This window comes from Helicoverpa zea, chromosome 2 (genome assembly GCF_022581195.2).
Source record: "Helicoverpa zea isolate HzStark_Cry1AcR chromosome 2, ilHelZeax1.1, whole genome shotgun sequence".
NCBI lineage: Eukaryota > Metazoa > Arthropoda > Insecta > Lepidoptera > Noctuidae > Helicoverpa > Helicoverpa zea.
Window position 1 is genome coordinate 11,680,740 of NC_061453.1, and position 17,673 is coordinate 11,698,412.

Sequence of the window (17,673 nt, forward strand, 5' to 3'; positions counted from 1 at the left end):
TTTTAACGCAGTATAAATTAGTCTATGAGGATTTATTAATATGAAAAGAATATGATACAGCACATTACAAAAATCTTATTACAAAAAAGATTTCTTAAAAAAACAATTGCCAACCATCGGATCAACTATCGGCTGTCTGTTTAGACTATAGTTTCCCGGAGCGCCTAATCTGGACCTTAGTGGCAGCATACTTATGTATATGAAGCAAGTAGTTTTAATAATTTCTCGGAAAATACACCTATCTAAAAACAACAACAGAAACCATCCAACACCCTTGACTGTCACCCCATCACTGCGCCCATAATGAAAATTTTACTTAAGCTATAACCCGACACCCGTTAATTTTACACTTTACGATCTAATGTATCAACATCCTAATATTCTATCTATCTCTGGTTTTACTTACTAAAGATAGGTGATTGACATTGTTAGTACCTCAGCGTTAACGTCAAATTTCTATCTCTAGTAAGCGAAACAAACGATAGATCAATTATTGGAAACGGCCGCTAATGTATCAAAATCCTAATATTGTGTTTCGTTTTATGTTTGTTTAACAGCGGAATTTTATAGTAGTGAGCGGCGAATCGTACGCGTTATTTAGAATGGCCTACCAATATTAAGGTTACTTAGATTCCGTGTAAATTGGGGAAAAAAGACGTGTAATAAAAGAAATGGGTGTTTTTTTACCGTATTGGGAAGTTTATAACTTGTGAACATGGCAACATTATTTGTTTGGTGACTGGTTCCAACTTTTATTGCGATGTAAATGGATGCAGCGTATCAAAGTATAAGGATGTTGATCCATCATAATGGCAGATTCTTAATAAATACCTTTTCTTTTACAGGTACTGTAACGTATGTGTATATGAAATACCAATATTTGTAAAATGTTAACAGTCTTGCCATCTACCGCGCAGTGTTAGCACATTGCTGAAAACAAAAGACTGTCCTGCTTCCAAGTTACAAGTTGCTTCTAATAGATGTCTCTTACTGAAGGAATATTAAATCCACACCTATTCTTTTTACAGGAAAATAAAACACAATATAAAAGATGAAGTATTTATTGAAAATATTTATGACATTGAAAATTTAATTGTTTCATGTGTATTTTTTTCTTTCGAAGTAATATTGTGGTTATCCAAGAATGCCAGCCAGGTTGAAATCAGAAAGTAACTCGTTACCAACTTCTTGAACTGTTTCACTCAAGAATTTGTTGATGTCCGCCTAAAAGTAGAAACATAAACAAATATTTATTGTAGTAACTTTGAATTTTATGTATTGTACTATCGTCAGCAACAGAGGCAAATTAAAGAAATACTTGATCACTATCTTTATCGACGTAAAATCATCAAATGACCCCTCCCGCTGTGGGTTAGCAGCGGTGAGGGAGTGTCAGACTCTTACTGACTAAAATCGTCATGTTCCGTCATAGGCCTTTTATGTACCAGGGCCGCGGTATCTCTTTCGAACAACCCGCAGCCCCACTTGATCACTATCTCAAATAGGAAAGCTGTGTTCAGTGACTTTTCTAATTAAATACGTACATTATAGTCATGACAGTTAGTATGGCAGTTTCAGTGTATGATCAGACCGTATTTTGATGAGTTGACAGTTGCTGTAAAGTACAAAGAATGGTATTTTTCTTTAAAAACTGACAGCTGTCAACTGAACAAAACATTCGGTATAGCTACCGGCACGGATATTGAGCTCTCGGCGGAAGAGTGGGGATCGCTTTGCGCACCCGTACGCATAAGGCAATAAGGCAGTAAATCGCTTCTGCGCAGGTGAAGGTCAGAGCTCAATATCCGTGCCGATAACTGTACCACTGTCATAGTTATTTTGTAATTCGGTGTAGGGATACGGGTATTTTGTAATTCTGATTAAAGTCCTTTGCTGCTAACCGAAAAGTAAAGCGGTTAAACTTACCTCATATAATATGAGAGCTTCAGGTACAAAATGACTCAAAAATATGTTAATGAAAGCTGACATCGCTTCGTCGTTCAGTAGTCCATTGATTTGAGGCTGAAAATTAACAAATATGATCCCTATTGTAACACTAACACAATAGCTTTTTCTATATTTTCAATAGCCACCTGGACATACCTACATTTGGACAGTACTCTTAAAAATGTTTACTTATTGTTGAACAATCGTATAAAGCTTTGTGGAATAGAAACATGCATATGTCTAATTTTTACCTTACCTTAATACCATAATTGTCACGTTAATTCTGAGCTATGATTAAATGTTGAATATTCGTGTATACTGCCGAACTGAGATCCCTCGTTTATTTAAAAAAATGTAATAAAAAAATACTGGTTGCAAACGCGGCCTGCATTGAGCGTCTACCTTTGACCTATTTTAGATATGCCTATAATAGAATCTTACCTGAAAACCTTTCAGAGACAACTGAACATCGCTGCTAGTGATGCTGTAGTATATACCAGATCCGATGGATATCCTGGGGCCCATCACCAGCTCGCCTTTCACTCTTGGCTCGATTAAATTGATCCTGGGGAGATGAAAACAAACTTAGATGACAATGTTATGGGAACGAAAAAGTTGTCCGTATACAGGGTATTTCAAGCCATACACATTGCTGAAAACAAATGTATCGCTAAGTCTAAAATGTAAGCTGGTTGACAAAGTTGATACATATGTAGTTATACTCATAATTATTCAGAATATTAATTCAGTATCTTAGTTAATTTATCATGTAAGAGATAATTTTAATACATAAACGAACGCTTACTTGGCGTCTCCATTTCCAAAAATGTTAACACCCGCTGCTGAGATTTGTAGATCGTAGTTATCTGTAATAAACAAAAAAAAATATTCACTACCTTTCCTCATAAACAGTTAAATAATAACAGTCGACAAAATAGAAGAATCATTAGGTACCTGTGATATAAACTGAAATTATTATTGACTGTTGCAGAACTTTGCATTGATAATTTGATAGATTATTTTCATAGATTTTTGTCATTCGTAATTTTATTATTGTCTGGTCAAAAACCAGAAAGCCTGACAGGGGTTGAGGAGGTCAGAAGATAAGTCGCTCTGTACAAACCTATTCTCTTCTCTTCAATGAAAGTCCTACAGTGAAAGTCGATCCAACTAAGCTGGGAAAAGGCTGGATCCATAATTATTATTACTTCTAAATACTGACCAGCAAGGACTTCCAGCACAGGTATGTGGATGTCGAAGGTGAGGCGATACCTCAGCGGGAAGATGGATGCAGTGTTGATGTTCAAGGTGTCCACCACGAAGGTGCTCAGCCTGGACACCACCAGATCTTTGATGGTCACGTGGCCACTGAAAGAAGATATCAAAAAAGGCCTTAATTATCTGTCGCCATAAGATCGAATACTTATTTATGAACATACATTATGTTTATTTCTACGTAAATCTGGGAAAATGTTTGCCCTCGTCTCATCTGGCTAGTAAAAAGAGTTTCTATGCATAGATCTGATAGCTGGGTAAGCAGTAATGTAGGTATATAACAGTTATTCTGGAAATAAGAATTATAGTTATACTCGCCAAAATGGTGAGTCATTAACATACCAGCGGTGGTATGAAAGACAAACACATTGCCCTCATTTGTTTGACGCAAATAACCATATCTTACCTGGGTGCTGGCAAGGTTTCTTCATCTAGATGCAAATGGTCCACCTCCAGGGGATCTAGTACTGGTATATCATCAGAGCCTGTCACCATAGTCTTCCTAAGGTCCTCTAGTAAGTTTAACACCAAGTTCTCTAGCGCACTATTTCTTGCCACCGCATCTGTATTTGAATTAAAAAAAAACATTATAACATTACTCTGCTATTATGAACTTAACGATTTTATTGTTTTTGTTCCTCTTTCACTTAAACATTACTGATCAGACTGTGAAACTTGGAAGGAATATATAGGTGTATTAGAATTATAAGATTGTTTAGCACCTTTAAGGCGTATAAATAATAGAATTCAGTTGCAAATAGTTATATCTGTACCTTCTTGGAAAATATTACTAGTATTTAGAAACAGCCTATGAAAATGAATATAATCTTACCTTGACTCAACAGGTTTTCATTGATTTTCGCGATATCCACTGGATTCGCAGCGACTAAGCCAAAAACTGACAGTAGTATGTATAGTTTGTGCATTTTATGGCCTAAAAGAAAAATAAAAATATTTTTGTACACACTCAAATGCTGCTTTCTTGTCGAGTTCCATATTTAGAATATAAACAGTTAAGAGCGCTTTCACACGAGCGGAAAAAACTGTCGTGCCATTCCGAGTGTTATCTTTCCTAGACAACTACCTAGGTACTATTATGTAGTTGTCAATTATTTGTTGAAACGCCCACACGATCTGCACGGAAAATCCAATAATTAAATAAGGTTTGTTTCGCTAAACAAGTCCTGTTTAGGGACTATCTTTTAGAGAGGTCTGACTTTAGATTTAAGAAGTAAAGCAATTCTGGTTAGTTCACATACAGACTTGATGTCAACATTATCTACTACGGGAAGCAATACTAAAATTAGGATGGGTTTCATCATTTAAGTGTAATGATAACCAAACCATACGTGAAATTGTTGGTAATTCATAAATTAAGCGATTTGACGGGTTTTTATGGTTTAGCCATCGTTACATTTACATTAGGTATGTGAAACGCAAATTTTAAAACAATACAAAATTAATACGTATATATCTGCGCTCCGACATACAACAGATTAAAGAAAAAAACATATTTTTTGAAAACTACGAACCAAACCGATGACTGGTAACAAACAGGATATCAGCCATGTATTTATCATATCAATAAATTAAAATCAAAGCCACATACCTTTCTTTCACGTACTTCACCAAACTGCTAATAAGATCGCCTTGTCTATAGATTATATACTAATATCAACTATTTACACACGATACGCGATAATGATAATAATATAATCTGAAAAAGTGAGGTACTAAGATTGCAATGTTTATTTACGTCATAAACAATGATTTTATTATAACAGAATATGAGTACATTAATAAGATTTAATTACCAGCCGAATAAGGATTTTTTGTTTGTTTGTACGTTAAAGGCTCCTAAACTACTGAACCGATTAAAAAAAATATGTCACTGTTGAGAAGCTACCCTATCTCTGACAACGTAGGCTATATTTTATACCGGTGGTTACTGAAGTAGTTCTTACGGATCGCGGGTGTAACCGCGGGAAACCGGCTAGTATAATTGAAACTGATTATTAAAATGTAAATTATTAAAATTATATTTTTTTGTTCGGTTGTTTGTACTCTAAAGGCTCCTAAGCCGCTGAACTGATTTGAAATATACCTTCATTATTAGAAAGCTACGCCATTCTCAGGTGACATTGGCTTATATCCGGGTGCAGGAAATATATAAGAAAGAGGGAGAAACCAGCTATAATATCATACATTAAAAATAATACCACATTATTTTTTTGTAAATAAAAGTATGGATTTACTAACACGTGCTTAAGATTGAGATGCTTCATTCAATAATCCTCCTTTATTGGCTCATATCAGTTATCTCAAGTAGGTAATCTCAACAGGGGGTCAGTGAACATAAACGTAGGACAACAGAACGTAAGTGGGTGAAATAAGGTCATTAGTCTTTGTTTATTTACTTGCTACTGGCCACTGTAACTGAATATATGTAGAAGAGGCATTTCAATTGAAAACAGCGCTCATCGTGAAAACTAAATTACATAATTTGAATCTTTTAACTTTTTCGTTGGCCTGCGCGCACACTCCGACTATTTAGTAGGCCCTTAAACTGGTAGGAAAAACTTTTTTTTTTTTGAAAATAGTGAAGTCAATCAAAGTTTTTAGTCGGTCTGATACCGAACAAATACCTAATCGTCGTTACGTGTGTACTTCCATTCATTTTCTTTTTTTTACGTACATTTTACGTTAAAATTTATGTTATTCAATATTTTACCATAATATAGGCTTCATAAAGCATCAATCAGCTTTTGAACTATAAAAAAGAAAGCACAATTTTGACAAAACAGTGACACAACTAAGATCTTCTGTTAATATTTTCAGGAAAAGCTTTGAGGAGATTGAAATAAAAAAAAAAACTTGTAGTTTCAATGAATTTAATAAGTCTTTTGGTCGTAATAAATATTCAGGCCATGTCCACGTAGAGTGTTCACAGATTATCGTTGATAATGTCCTTAACGATGATGCCGATGAGCTCATTAAGTTCTTCCTGTAAAATAAAGAAATATTGTTATGAAAATAGTCTTTAATCAGAAGGCAATTTTACCTATCCTGAAGCCCTAAAAGTAAAAAAATTGAATAATTACAAACAGTTTTTTTTTACTGCTGGTTTTTTCGAAAAACTTTCTTGACGCAGGATACTGCGCACTGTATCTGATATTTGAAAATATCGGAAAATTGAAAAAAAAAGATGTCAACCAAGTACATCTTTACGAGTTACAAAATTTCCCGTTTTTGAGAGTTTAGACGCACAACAATTACAATCGAACCGAACGAATGCTCCTTCACTAGCATTTGTCAAAGAAATCTTGCATATTTTTTACACTTATAACTAAAAGAGGTATATTATGCCTCATAACTTACGTTGAATTCGTTCAGGGTGTCAGGAATAGTTTTGGCGATCAGTTCGTTGACCTGTTCGGAGTAGTTCTTGCCCTGGATAGCCAGTCTGATGTTGGTCTGAAATTGAAAAATAACAAAGATGTCACATTTATTAAAGCTTTTTTGGAAATATATTTCTTTATTAAAAACGAAATGGTATTCAAATTCTTTGATTTTCTGAATGGGACATTAAATATGCCCACAATTTTTTTAAGAGCTGGATCCGTCTCTGGTTTATAAGTAATGTACGATTCCTCTTCCCAGCAAAAACAAATAGGAAGTGGTGAAGGGCGGGCATTTTGGGGGCTGTCTTTTGTAAATTTGACCTTTCAAAAGTGCTGATTTTCAGCCTATTTTGAATAAATAAATAATTGTGATGTTTTATCTCATCTTCATTCAATATACGACGAAGTTTGTAGATATTATTAATAACAGTATCTAGATTTAATATTATATGGAATTTTTTTTAAATAACAGTATACTTACAGAGATGTTAGGAATAGAGAGGTCAGCGGTGACGCTGCTAATGGAGATACCTGAGATGATACCGATGTTGACCCTCACATCCAACTTTATTACCAGTTTGCGGATGTCCACTCTGTAGGAGAATAAGCAAAAATAAAGCTCCTACTGTCTTGTAACATTATAAATGGGAAATGATGTATGTGTGGAAGTGTGTACCTGTTAAACTCAAAAAGTACTAGAAGTATTATGGTGAAACTTTGCAGTAATGTAGATCATATCAGAATGACATGTATGCTGCTTTTTATCTCCTACTGTATTCCAACGTTATAAATGCGAAATTATGTATGTGTGAATGTTAGTTCCTCTTTCTCGCAAAAACTGATGTATTTTGATGAAACTTTGCAGTAATATAGCTCATTATATCAGAATAGCAGGCTACTTTCACCTGGTTGGGGGAAGTAGTTCCCATGGAAAATTGGTGAAACCGCTAGCTGAAGCTGACACAGCCGAAATATATAGAATATCCTACTAATATTATAAATGTGGAAGTTTGTGAAAATGTGAGTATGGATGTACATATGTTTGTTATACTTACACGCAAAAACGACTTAACCGATTTGGTTGAAATTCGGTATGGACATAGGTGATATCCTGGATTAACACATCGACTTTTTATCGATACATCGATATAATAATATGTAGAATCATGAATGACAATTCATTATTTTATTTAAAAGTTTGATAGCATGATGTAATATACCAACTAATGCTTTACTCTATATCTATACCTATTACCTGAACACCTATTAAGAAACAATTAAAAACAATAATCTCCCATGTGATAAATATTAATTCTCACGTAATCTAATCTAGTTTACCTATTGGTCAAGCGTAGGCAGCTCATTGTGATTAACCACATAACATGCGTGTTAGATTAGCTATCAGTTTTACTATGTTGTTAACTCATAGAAGATCTTTTAGTTCTTATTATCATATATAGAATATAGAATTAATCTTATATATAAAAATTAATTGCTGTTCGTAAGTCTCACTAAAACTCGAGAATGACTGGGCCGATTTAGCTTATTTTGTTGTTTAAAAATGTTTGTAAATGTCCAGGGAAGATTTAAACGATACGAAGTCAGCGGGATCAGCTAGTAGACGATCTAATTCGCATAAAAATTACGATTATGCATAATAATAAGCTTTTTCTTTACTCGGAGAACATATAGTAGACTGTCTTTTGTATTTAATCCAGAAAGACTGGCCACAGTTTGTGATCAAACAAAAGCAATTAAATATCTTACCTGCCATCACCACGGACAGACAGGGTGTTGCCGAAGAGGGTAGCATCAGCGTTGATATTTCCTGAAACATTCACGTTGCGTTATTATTATTCTTTTTTGCACACTTGACAGTAAATACACAAGAAATACTGATATGTTATGTACAACGGCGAGCTTAACCCAGAATTCGGTTCTCTTACAGCCAACCTTACAGCCAACCTTACAGCGATAGAGAGATTCTATAAAATAGGGTAAAATAAAGATGCACAACAAATATGAAATACTAAAAAAACAAACTACTAAATTGCAATAAACTAAAAAATCGTTATTTAGTTAAAATTTGAGGATTTAAATGTCATCTCTCGCATGACTAGTTGTCAATTGCGTGCTGACCACCAACTATATGAAACCGTAAAATCCGCTGGTGTGAAAACGCTATTACTACATTAATACAAAAAATGCGAACGAGTGAAGTTTCTTTATTAACTTACATTGTAAAACGAAAAATTGTACGATATTTTTTTTCTAGCTAGGACCCGTCAGATATTGATAGGTATTTCAATATCTGACGGGTAGTAAATACGAAGTTGAAACATATTATTTAGGATGGAGATAATATGGGAGAAAACTTATATTTGCAAATTAGCTAATAATTAAAAAGGTGAAGGAAAACATTTGAGGAAACCTGGACTATATAGACTAAAATCACCAACCCGCATTGAGCAAGCGTGGTGATTAACGCACGATCCTTCTCCGTGTGAGAGGAGGCCTGTGCCCAGCAGTGGGACGATAAAAAGGCGGTAATAGTATAGTAGCTAATAGTTTTTTTTTTTTTTTCACACACGGCCGGTTAGCCCCATGGTAAGTTATTAAGTAACTTGTGTTATGGATGCTAACACAACTGATATACTATACATATAGCTACATTTATACATATTTATAAATACATATTGTAACACCCAGACCACGGCCAACAAGCATGCTCATCACACAAATGTCGGCCGAACCGGGAATCGAACCCGGAACCTCAGGTTCGGCAGTCTGGCATGGTGACCATTGCACCATCGAGGTCGAGTTTAAATGTATGTACTTACTAGCAAAAACGTGGATGTAAGGCAGTTCAAGTTCGAGGTCTAGACGAGCGAAGAGGAGGCTGAAGTTGATGTTGTTGATCACGATGTCACTCAGGCCGGTGCTCACAATATCGTCTAAAATCGCGTTCGCGTTGAAGATGCTGTAAAAAGATAAATCAAAACTGAAACCAAATCATTGATCGTTTATCCTTAAATAATATAATATTTATGTACATATATATTAAGTTATGACCTGTTATTCATACTCTTAAGTACTCCGCTTATATACACTCTTATGTACTCCCCTTATATACACACTTATGTACTCCCCTTATATACACACTTATGTACTCCCCTTATATACACTCTTATATACTCCCCTTATATACCCTCTTTTGTACTCCCCATATATATATACACCCTTATGTACTCCCCTTATATACCCTCTTATGTACTCCTTATATACACTCTTATGTACTCCCCTTATATACACTTTTATATACTCCCCTTATATACTCGCTTATGTACTCCCCTTATAAACACTCTTATGTACTCCCCTTATATACACTCTTATATACTCCCCTTATATACCCTCTTTTGTACTCCCCATATATACACCCTTATGTACTCCCCTTATATACACTCTTATGTACTCCCCTTATATACTCGCTTATGTACTCCTATTATACATACTCTTATGAACTCCCCTAATAAACACTCTTGTGTACTCCCCTTATACACTCGCTTATGAACTCCTCTTAAATACTTTTATGGACTCAATAAATGGCAACTAAAACTAAAGCCTAACCAAAAAAAACTCTAAAGCTTAAAAATAAAATGAAACTTACACAGGTACAGGTAGTGCATACTCGAGGACCTCTCTCTCGATATGAAGGGGGTCCAGACCCGCGTCCTTGATCTGTTGGCTGACGTTTTCAATTTCGCTGACGATATTATCCGTTATGAATCTTGCGCTTCTTTCATTAGCTATAAATACAAGTTTTTTAAAGACTATTAGTGTGAATTAACGGTGATTTCGTAAGTCGATATTTTTCATTTTTTGCCTTATTCGACGTGTTGCAATTTTATAGTGACGTCAATTTTGAAGTCACAGTTACACGGGAGGCAAACCAATGATTCAACAAATTATATCGTTGAATTTAACATAGGTATATGTACAATTTTACATGGTTTAACGACCGTTTTTTCAATTTAATTAGGCCTTAATTGAATGATTTAAAGATTTTTAAAACACTTCAGACATTACCTGTCTCAGAGTTTAACCCAGGCAGGGCTGTGGCACTGATGCCCACGACGAGGATAGCTAAGGCAATGACGGTTTTCATCTTGATTTATCTATAAAAAATGAAATAAATTATTAGATTCTGAAGAACCATTAAACTATTAATTTTTTGTCAGAATTACTGCTTTGAAATCAGCTTAGTATGATGACTGACAGAGCAATGGAAGTGGAGAAAAATTGGTCTGATCCCATATAATTAAGGAAAAGGGTTTTAGGTTTTCACATACGTATGAAAGTAATTAAACAAAATTCGAAAAAGTCAAGTTTAGATCACCAGAAATATAAGGCAAAATTGTATTTCACATGTAAGTAGGTGACCTTGAGATTTGAAAAATAATATGAAAGTACGAAGTGATAAAGTAAGGAAGGAAAGAGAAAATAGTAGGTAAACCTTGTGTACGAATAATTATCCGATAAAAATCAGAATACTTGAGAGAAAATGTCAAATAGCATGATATGAATGAAGTAAATAGTAGAAGAATTGGGGTATAGGCAGAGGAATAATGATGACGATGAACTCTATCAGAAATTGAAAGAGAGGTAGTAATAAAATTAAAAATTGACTTACCTTTCAGCTGCTGAAGTAATACTGACACCGAAAATATTTATACAATCAATATGGATAATTCTTGTAGAGATAAAGACATACTTGCGATAGTCAAAATTGTTAATCCTTTAGTTATCAGTCCTCATGCCACTGATTGGGGGGAATTAAAATGTTTGATAACTATAATTTGTTGACATTTTCTCCAAAGTATCATTGAAAATTGACCAGTCTAATGTAATGAAAAGGTTGTTTATTACAATTGAGATAAAGATCACCAGATTATTGACAACAGCAAGATCTGACGTATTTGGAAATACGTGATTTCCTAAATTGTCCGGAATCCGGAAGATTATATAAACACTGTCGCGCGTTCGCAGCCTGCAATACGCAGTCTGTCCTCGCACAATGCACTTGGTCGCCAAAACTCATTGCGATTTATTTGCAAATAAACCGGCCAAGTGCGAGTCGGACTCGCGCACCGAGGGTTCCGTACAAATGCTGTATAGATAAAAAGTGAGTTTCGCGCCAACCGTTCAGTTTAGAACAATCATAGTTATGGTAATTTCGTGAGAGTCAAAATAGTTAATATTTTTTATTTATAATATAACTAAAATAGTAGGCCAGTACCTTGTAAAAGTTATTTTATTGAAGTTATTTATGTAATCTTCAACTGAAATTTTACGAGAACAAAACTTATATTGGGGTACTTAGCGGGAAAAGCAATGCAAATAAAACAATTAGGTTAGGATACTCACTTTGGTGTTATTTCGGTTATTTTACAATGATCACACTTTAAACTAGCAGCACTATATATTTCACCAGTATAACAAAGTACAGTAATCAGGAGAGATCTTGTGTGCTCGACGAACGAAAATGGAATCCCCCAACTGTCACGGTGCGCGCTATTTAAAAACGCCGTTAGACGAAAGTGGCGCCACCGTGACCGTTTGCAGTCCATTTTAGTTGCCAGTGAAAAAATAATTTATTATTTTACGACTTATATTAAAAATATATTACCTAATGGATTTAATTACAAAAATCGTTCACAGTCGGCCATCCTTAAATAAGTACGTCCTCGTACGCATGAAAACAATACAAGCTTATTAAATATAAATGTAACAATTTTAAACTTAACATCAAAATACAAAATCAACTCATAATTATCTTTAATCTACCTTCTCTGGAAATCTATATCATTATCTGCTTTTACATGTTCTACAACAATGGTTATTTTAACGTTATCTGAAAAGAAAGACATGTAAGTATATAAATCTCCTGCCTCTATAAGCTAATAACAGGCCCCTAAAACGTCCTGTCTCTACACGTTAGCAACAGGCCCCTGTAATGTTCTGCCTCTAAGCTAACAACAGATCCCTTAAACATCCTGTCTCTATACGTTAGCCACAGGCCCCTGTAATGTCCTGCCTCTAAGCTAACAACAGGTCCCTTAAACGTCCTGTCTCTACACGTTAGCAACAGGCCCCTGTAATGTCCTGCCTCTAAGCTAACAACAGGCCCCTAAAACGTCCTGTCTCTACACGTTAGCAACAGGCCCCTGTAATGTCCTGCCTCTAAGCTAACAACAGGCCCCTAAAGCGTCCTGTCTCTGAACCACACAATTTATTTAATCAGTAAATAAAGTTAATACAGTGACAATCATGATGATTCAATTTGCGATAATTAATGAAGAATCAATATCTTATAATGACAAATTTTACAATAAATTATTCATTATCGCTACATTCACTACTAGTAACAATATCCTCTTCATGAGGTCTATTAAAATTAAGCCATGGTTTCATTTTATCAATTGCTACAACCGAAGAGAATCGTCTACCATTTTTTCGTGTAAGAGGTGTATCTTCCACCTGGAAACGGTCGTAGTCTAATACAGCAGTGATCCTATAAGGGCCTTGGTATCGAGGCACGAGCTTTTTACTTTGACCCGTGGCTGGTGTTTGGCGTTCAATTCGTACCAGATCCCCTACTCGATATTGGATGGGCTGGCAGCGTTTTTTATCATAGGTCTCCTTCTGTCTTTGTTGGGTTAGTTCAACATGAGAATTTATCTCCTGCCTAATTTCAGACCTACTTGAATTTAAGTCAACGGACGCTTCTTCGTCTAACTCCGTTAATACTCTACTTTCGCTACTACCTGTGGGTCTAATACCAAACAACGCCTCTGAAGGAGTGCGGTTTATACCCTTGTTAATAGTATTGTTTAGGCCCCATTGCACATCGGGCAGGTGGTCATCCCATTTATTATCTTGGGTGCCAACAGATTTAGCAGTCAATGCATCGACTATCACTTTATTGTATCGTTCCACCTGCCCGTTGGCTCTGGGAGTGGCGACTGCGTTGAGTACGTGTTTTATGCCTTTATCAGTCACAAATTTCTTAAAAGTAGAACTAGTGAACGAAGTCCCCCTATCTGAAATTAGTCTTCTAGGTACGCCAAATATACCAAAATATTCCTTTAAGACTCTAATAGATATGTGCGATTTTGTGTTACGAACAGGTTTCAGATAAATGTATCGCGAGAAGGCGTCGATTATTACTAGAATATGCATATTCCCTCTACTACTGCGTACAAACGGCCCCACATGGTCTATATGTATTGTGTCAAAGGGTTTATCAATTTTCTCGATTGGGTGTAAGAATCCTGGCTGCTTACCTCCTGATGCTTTAGCGTACGCACACTCTAAACAAGAATTGACGTATTTCTTTATAAACGTTCGCATTTTGGGAAACCAGTACGTGGATTTGACCTTTTCAAGAGTTTTATCAACAGAGAAGTGACCTATATCGTCGTGGTTTTGTTTGACGATTTGCCAACGTACTCCTTTTGGTACCATCCACCTATCACCCTCCCCCGTAATCCTAAATAATTTTTCACCCTTTAATTTATAATTGTTTTTGATGTCTACGATGTTATCCGTATCCGGGTCCCTAAGAATGCCAATAATTCTTTGAATTTCAGAATCAGCGCTTTGCACGGTCTCTATCCAGCCCGTTTCAGAAACGTTGGAGACATTAACAATACTTGGCGGTGATTCTGAGACGGGATTTCGACTAAGCGCGTCTACATGTGCCATTGCCGTACCGGCCTTATACTCAATGCTGAAATTGAATTCCTGCATTTGCTCCCACCAACGAGCGACCCGTGGGACCATGTCTCTCTTTTGGAATGTAGCTCGTAACGAATTACAATCAGTTATAATTTTGAAATTAAGACCAATTAGGTAAACCCGAAACTTTTGGAGGGCAGATACGACTGCAAGCGTTTCTAAATCGTACGAGGAGTAATTTTGTTCCTCGGGGGTCGTTTGTCTGCTAAAATATGCCACAGGTCGAAGTTCATGATTTTTGCCCCGTTGTAATAAAATTCCTCCAAGTCCGATTTTACAAGCGTCAGTGTGGAGTTCAGTATCTGCCTCAGGGTCATAGAGGGCTAAAGTAGGTTTTTCAACCAATTTTCGTTGCAAGGACCTAAACGATGCCTCTTGTTCTGGACCCCAAACCCAAGGAACATCCTTTTTAAGGAGGTGCGTCAAGGGTTTAGCAACAATGGAAAACCCCGGCACAAATCGCCGAAAGAAGCTAGCTAAACCTAAAAACTGACGCACATTATGCTGATTCTTTGGTACGGGGAACTTTTCAACCGCCTCGACTTTCTTAGACCCTGGTCTGATACCATCATTAGACACCTCGAATCCTAGATAATCAACATTATGCCCAAAGAAGAGACATTTAGAGAGTTTGAGGGTTAGACCGGCATCAGAGAAAAGTTTTAAAACAGATTCTAATCTTATCATACCCTCTGAGAAGTGTTTAGCAGGGATTATGACGTCATCTAAATAGGCTAATGCTTCTTTGTGTCGAGCAGAGCCTAACACCTGATTCATAATTCGCTGAAAGGTTGCGGGGGCATTGGCGAGACCAAAAGGCATCCGGTTAAATTCAAAGTGCCCATCAGGAGTGACGAAAGCAGTCTTATGTTTATCTTCCTCACGTATGGGCACCTGATAGTAACCTGACGCTAAGTCGAGGGTAGTATAAAATTGATGACCAGCAAGAACATCCAACTGATCATCTATTAAGGGCATTGGATAATGTTCTTTAACTGTGCGTTTGTTAAGTGCTCGATAATCAATGCACAGACGATACTCCCCCGTCTTTTTCCGGACCAATACAATAGGACTAGCGTAGGCAGATGTGGAGGGTCGAATTATGTCATTCTCTAACAGTTCGCCTATCATTTCTCTAACCACTTCTTTCTCCCTGACGGCTAACCTGTAGGGTCTGTATACTACCGGTTCGTTATCATTTAGTGTTATAGTCATTTCTCCTGCAGATGTGGTACCCAGTTCAGTCATATTAAAAGCAAAACATTGTCTATATTTATTTAAGAGTGACAATAGGGAGGCTTGTTCATCTTGAGTGATGCCTTTACCAATCTTGACATTATCAGCAACAATAGGTGATACCTGTAGATCAAGCTCAACAGTAGATACTTGAGCCACTTTTACGGATAGATCTTTCTTAGCAATGTAACCTCGTGCAATTAAAGCACCCCTTTTAAACCTGACCATTTTATCAACCGGTACATTCATCAATATCTGACCAGTCCCATCTTTTGCTAAATTAAATAGACCTGGGTACACTGAAAATCTAATATCAGACTGAAGTCGTAATCCGCCCTCCACATATACCTCACCTTCGAAAACAGGATCGCTATAGACCTCTACTAACGAGGTACCAAAACACTGATAGGTCGTCTTTGCAGAACAACCTTATTTTGCGATTTATTACTAAATCATCTGTAGTACGTAACATAGTTAGAGTATCGCTAGTTTTAAAAACAGTAATGTGACGTTGCTCTGTGAACGTCTGACCTATCATCACTGGGACCTGCATAGCATTGTCAGGGACTATAAGTAATTCAACCTCAGCCTCAACTTCATCAACCATGACATTCACAAGGCGTTTTCCTAATACCTGAACGAGAGAGCCGCCAAAACCTCGGAGATGAGGCAAGTTATTAGTGTCATATGTATCTCCTATTCGTTTGAAGTCTGATACCCTAATAGAACAGCACTCACTACCAAAGTCTATAAATGCGTTAAATGAAATGCCATCGACACTCACGATTTTCAGATATTTATCACCCGCATCGTTGTGGTCTGATATATCTACCTTATTAACCTTTTTATTACTATCCGGTGGGGGTAACAGTTTTGCGAAGCACTGCTCTGCATCATGACCTACCCTGGAGCATTTGCTGCATTTTTTTATAGGTAACGGACAACGAGCTAATATATGACCCTCTTGTTTGCAATTATAGCAACGTTGTCCTTTGTTTCCGGGTTTAATTGAAGCTTCGGAAGTTTTAATATAATTTTGGCCTTTATGTACATTTTTACGATCCGAGGTGGGTTTTATATTTCTAGAATTCCTAAAATAGGCCAAAAGTTTGTCTGGGTCATCATATTGCACAGCTTCTGCCCCTAGCCTAACCGATCGGTCATCTATTCCGTGTAGTAGACAGTCGACAGCTTTCCTTCCTACTATACCGCACCTATTTATCATGGCCAATTTGTCATAAAAGTAGGTTTCGAGACATTCGCCGAAACGAGCCCGCTTAGCCAGCATATCACAGAGAGTTTGCCCATAGTTTTCATCTGACGGGAACGCAGATTGTAATTTGGTTTGCCACTCTTCCCATGAGAATAGAACAGACGACTGACCCTCATACCAACGCTGCGCAACCCCGCGTAACTTAGGAAGAGCAAAATGTATTAGTTGTTTTTCAGTCCAGCCATAAATAGTGGCGCATTCATTTACTTTATGTAACCACATGGTCATCGTCTGTTCCTTTCGACATGGATCAAATTCAGGTACAGTATTATGTATATTACCTAACTTATCTAGAGAATTAGTATGACCTACAGACTTAAGAGCGTTCAAAAAGAGCGTAAGACTATCTTGACTAGGTTTTAATGGTTCAGACTCACATGCGCCTTCTGCACGAACTGGATTCTTGATTCGCATTGTAGACTTCGCTCGGCCGTTGCTATAGCTGCGTGACCGGTGCCTATGCGGTGCGTCGTCAATGCGACTGCTCGATCTGTGGTGGTGCGGCGTGCTGTCAACGCGGCTGCGTGACCTGTGGTGGCGCGGCGCGCTGACATTACGACTGCGCGATCTGTGGTGACTCGGCGCGCTGCTCAAGCGACTGCGCGACCTGTGGTGGCGCGGCGCGCTATCCACGCGACTGTGTGATCTGTGGTGGCGCGGTGCGCTGTCCAGGCGACTGCGCGACCTGTGGTGGCGCGGTGCGCTGTCCAGGCGACTGCGCGATCTGTGGTGGTGCGGTGCGCT

The 17,673-nt window shown here is 37.1% G+C and overlaps 3 protein-coding genes across 7 annotated transcripts; all 3 read right to left on the minus strand.

Annotated features, from left to right (window-relative positions):
* Nucleotides 1–1,045: 1,045 nt before the first annotated feature.
* LOC124640054 lies at nucleotides 1,046–4,890 on the minus strand. 4 transcript variants are annotated; one of them, XM_047177673.1, is made up of 9 exons: nucleotides 4,832–4,882; nucleotides 4,307–4,356; nucleotides 4,055–4,156; nucleotides 3,629–3,785; nucleotides 3,170–3,315; nucleotides 2,753–2,813; nucleotides 2,389–2,512; nucleotides 1,927–2,022; nucleotides 1,046–1,224 (listed from the first exon to the last, which is right to left on the minus strand). In XM_047177673.1, the coding sequence occupies exons 3-9, from the start codon at nucleotides 4,146–4,148 to the stop codon at nucleotides 1,135–1,137; spliced, it is 768 nt and encodes a 255-aa protein (XP_047033629.1). In that variant the 5' UTR covers nucleotides 4,149–4,156; nucleotides 4,307–4,356; nucleotides 4,832–4,882; the 3' UTR covers nucleotides 1,046–1,134. The 4 variants fall into 4 exon arrangements, with proteins under 4 accessions (XP_047033629.1, XP_047033621.1, XP_047033612.1 ...); XM_047177665.1 differs by lacking the exon at nucleotides 4,307–4,356 and having other exon boundaries at nucleotides 4,832–4,890; XM_047177656.1 differs by lacking the exons at nucleotides 4,307–4,356; nucleotides 4,832–4,882 and adding an exon at nucleotides 4,755–4,806.
* Nucleotides 4,891–6,096: 1,206 nt separating this feature from the next.
* On the minus strand, nucleotides 6,097–12,188 carry LOC124640077. Of its 2 annotated transcripts, none has more exons than XM_047177704.1 (8): nucleotides 12,048–12,188; nucleotides 10,710–10,798; nucleotides 10,291–10,429; nucleotides 9,464–9,603; nucleotides 8,391–8,451; nucleotides 7,105–7,216; nucleotides 6,601–6,696; nucleotides 6,097–6,226 (listed from the first exon to the last, which is right to left on the minus strand). In XM_047177704.1, exons 2-8 carry the CDS (start codon nucleotides 10,786–10,788, stop codon nucleotides 6,167–6,169), a joined length of 687 nt encoding a protein of 228 aa, XP_047033660.1. In that variant the 5' UTR covers nucleotides 10,789–10,798; nucleotides 12,048–12,188; the 3' UTR covers nucleotides 6,097–6,166. The 2 variants fall into 2 exon arrangements, with proteins under 2 accessions (XP_047033660.1, XP_047033651.1); XM_047177695.1 differs by lacking the exon at nucleotides 12,048–12,188 and adding an exon at nucleotides 11,314–11,374.
* Nucleotides 12,189–15,642: 3,454 nt separating this feature from the next.
* LOC124645082 lies at nucleotides 15,643–17,418 on the minus strand. Its single transcript, XM_047184828.1, has one exon. It carries the CDS (start codon nucleotides 17,341–17,343, stop codon nucleotides 16,027–16,029), a length of 1,317 nt encoding a protein of 438 aa, XP_047040784.1. The 5' UTR covers nucleotides 17,344–17,418; the 3' UTR covers nucleotides 15,643–16,026.
* Nucleotides 17,419–17,673: the final 255 nt, after the last annotated feature.

Excerpts from the sequence above, each read along its gene's own strand:
- LOC124640054 (XM_047177656.1), bottom strand. The coding sequence starts at position 4,791 with ATGGCTGATATCCTGTTTGTTACCAGTCATCGGTTTG. Across the intron at positions 2,513-2,752 it reads TTTGGAAATGGAGACGCCAA|GATCAATTTAATCGAGCCAA; the intron begins GTAAGCGTTCGT and ends TCATCTCCCCAG. Across the intron at positions 2,023-2,388 it reads TGTCTCTGAAAGGTTTTCAG|CCTCAAATCAATGGACTACT; the intron begins GTAAGATTCTAT and ends GTTAATTTTCAG.
- LOC124640077 (XM_047177704.1), bottom strand. The coding sequence starts at position 10,788 with ATGAAAACCGTCATTGCCTTAGCTATCCTCGTCGTGGGCATCAGTGCC. Across the intron at positions 10,430-10,709 it reads TGGGTTAAACTCTGAGACAG|CTAATGAAAGAAGCGCAAGA; the intron begins GTAATGTCTGAA and ends TTGTATTTATAG. Across the intron at positions 9,604-10,290 it reads TATGCACTACCTGTACCTGT|CATCTTCAACGCGAACGCGA; the intron begins GTAAGTTTCATT and ends ATCTTTTTACAG.
- LOC124645082 (XM_047184828.1), bottom strand. The coding sequence starts at position 17,343 with ATGCGAATCAAGAATCCAGTTCGTGCAGAAGGCGCATGTGAGTCTGAA.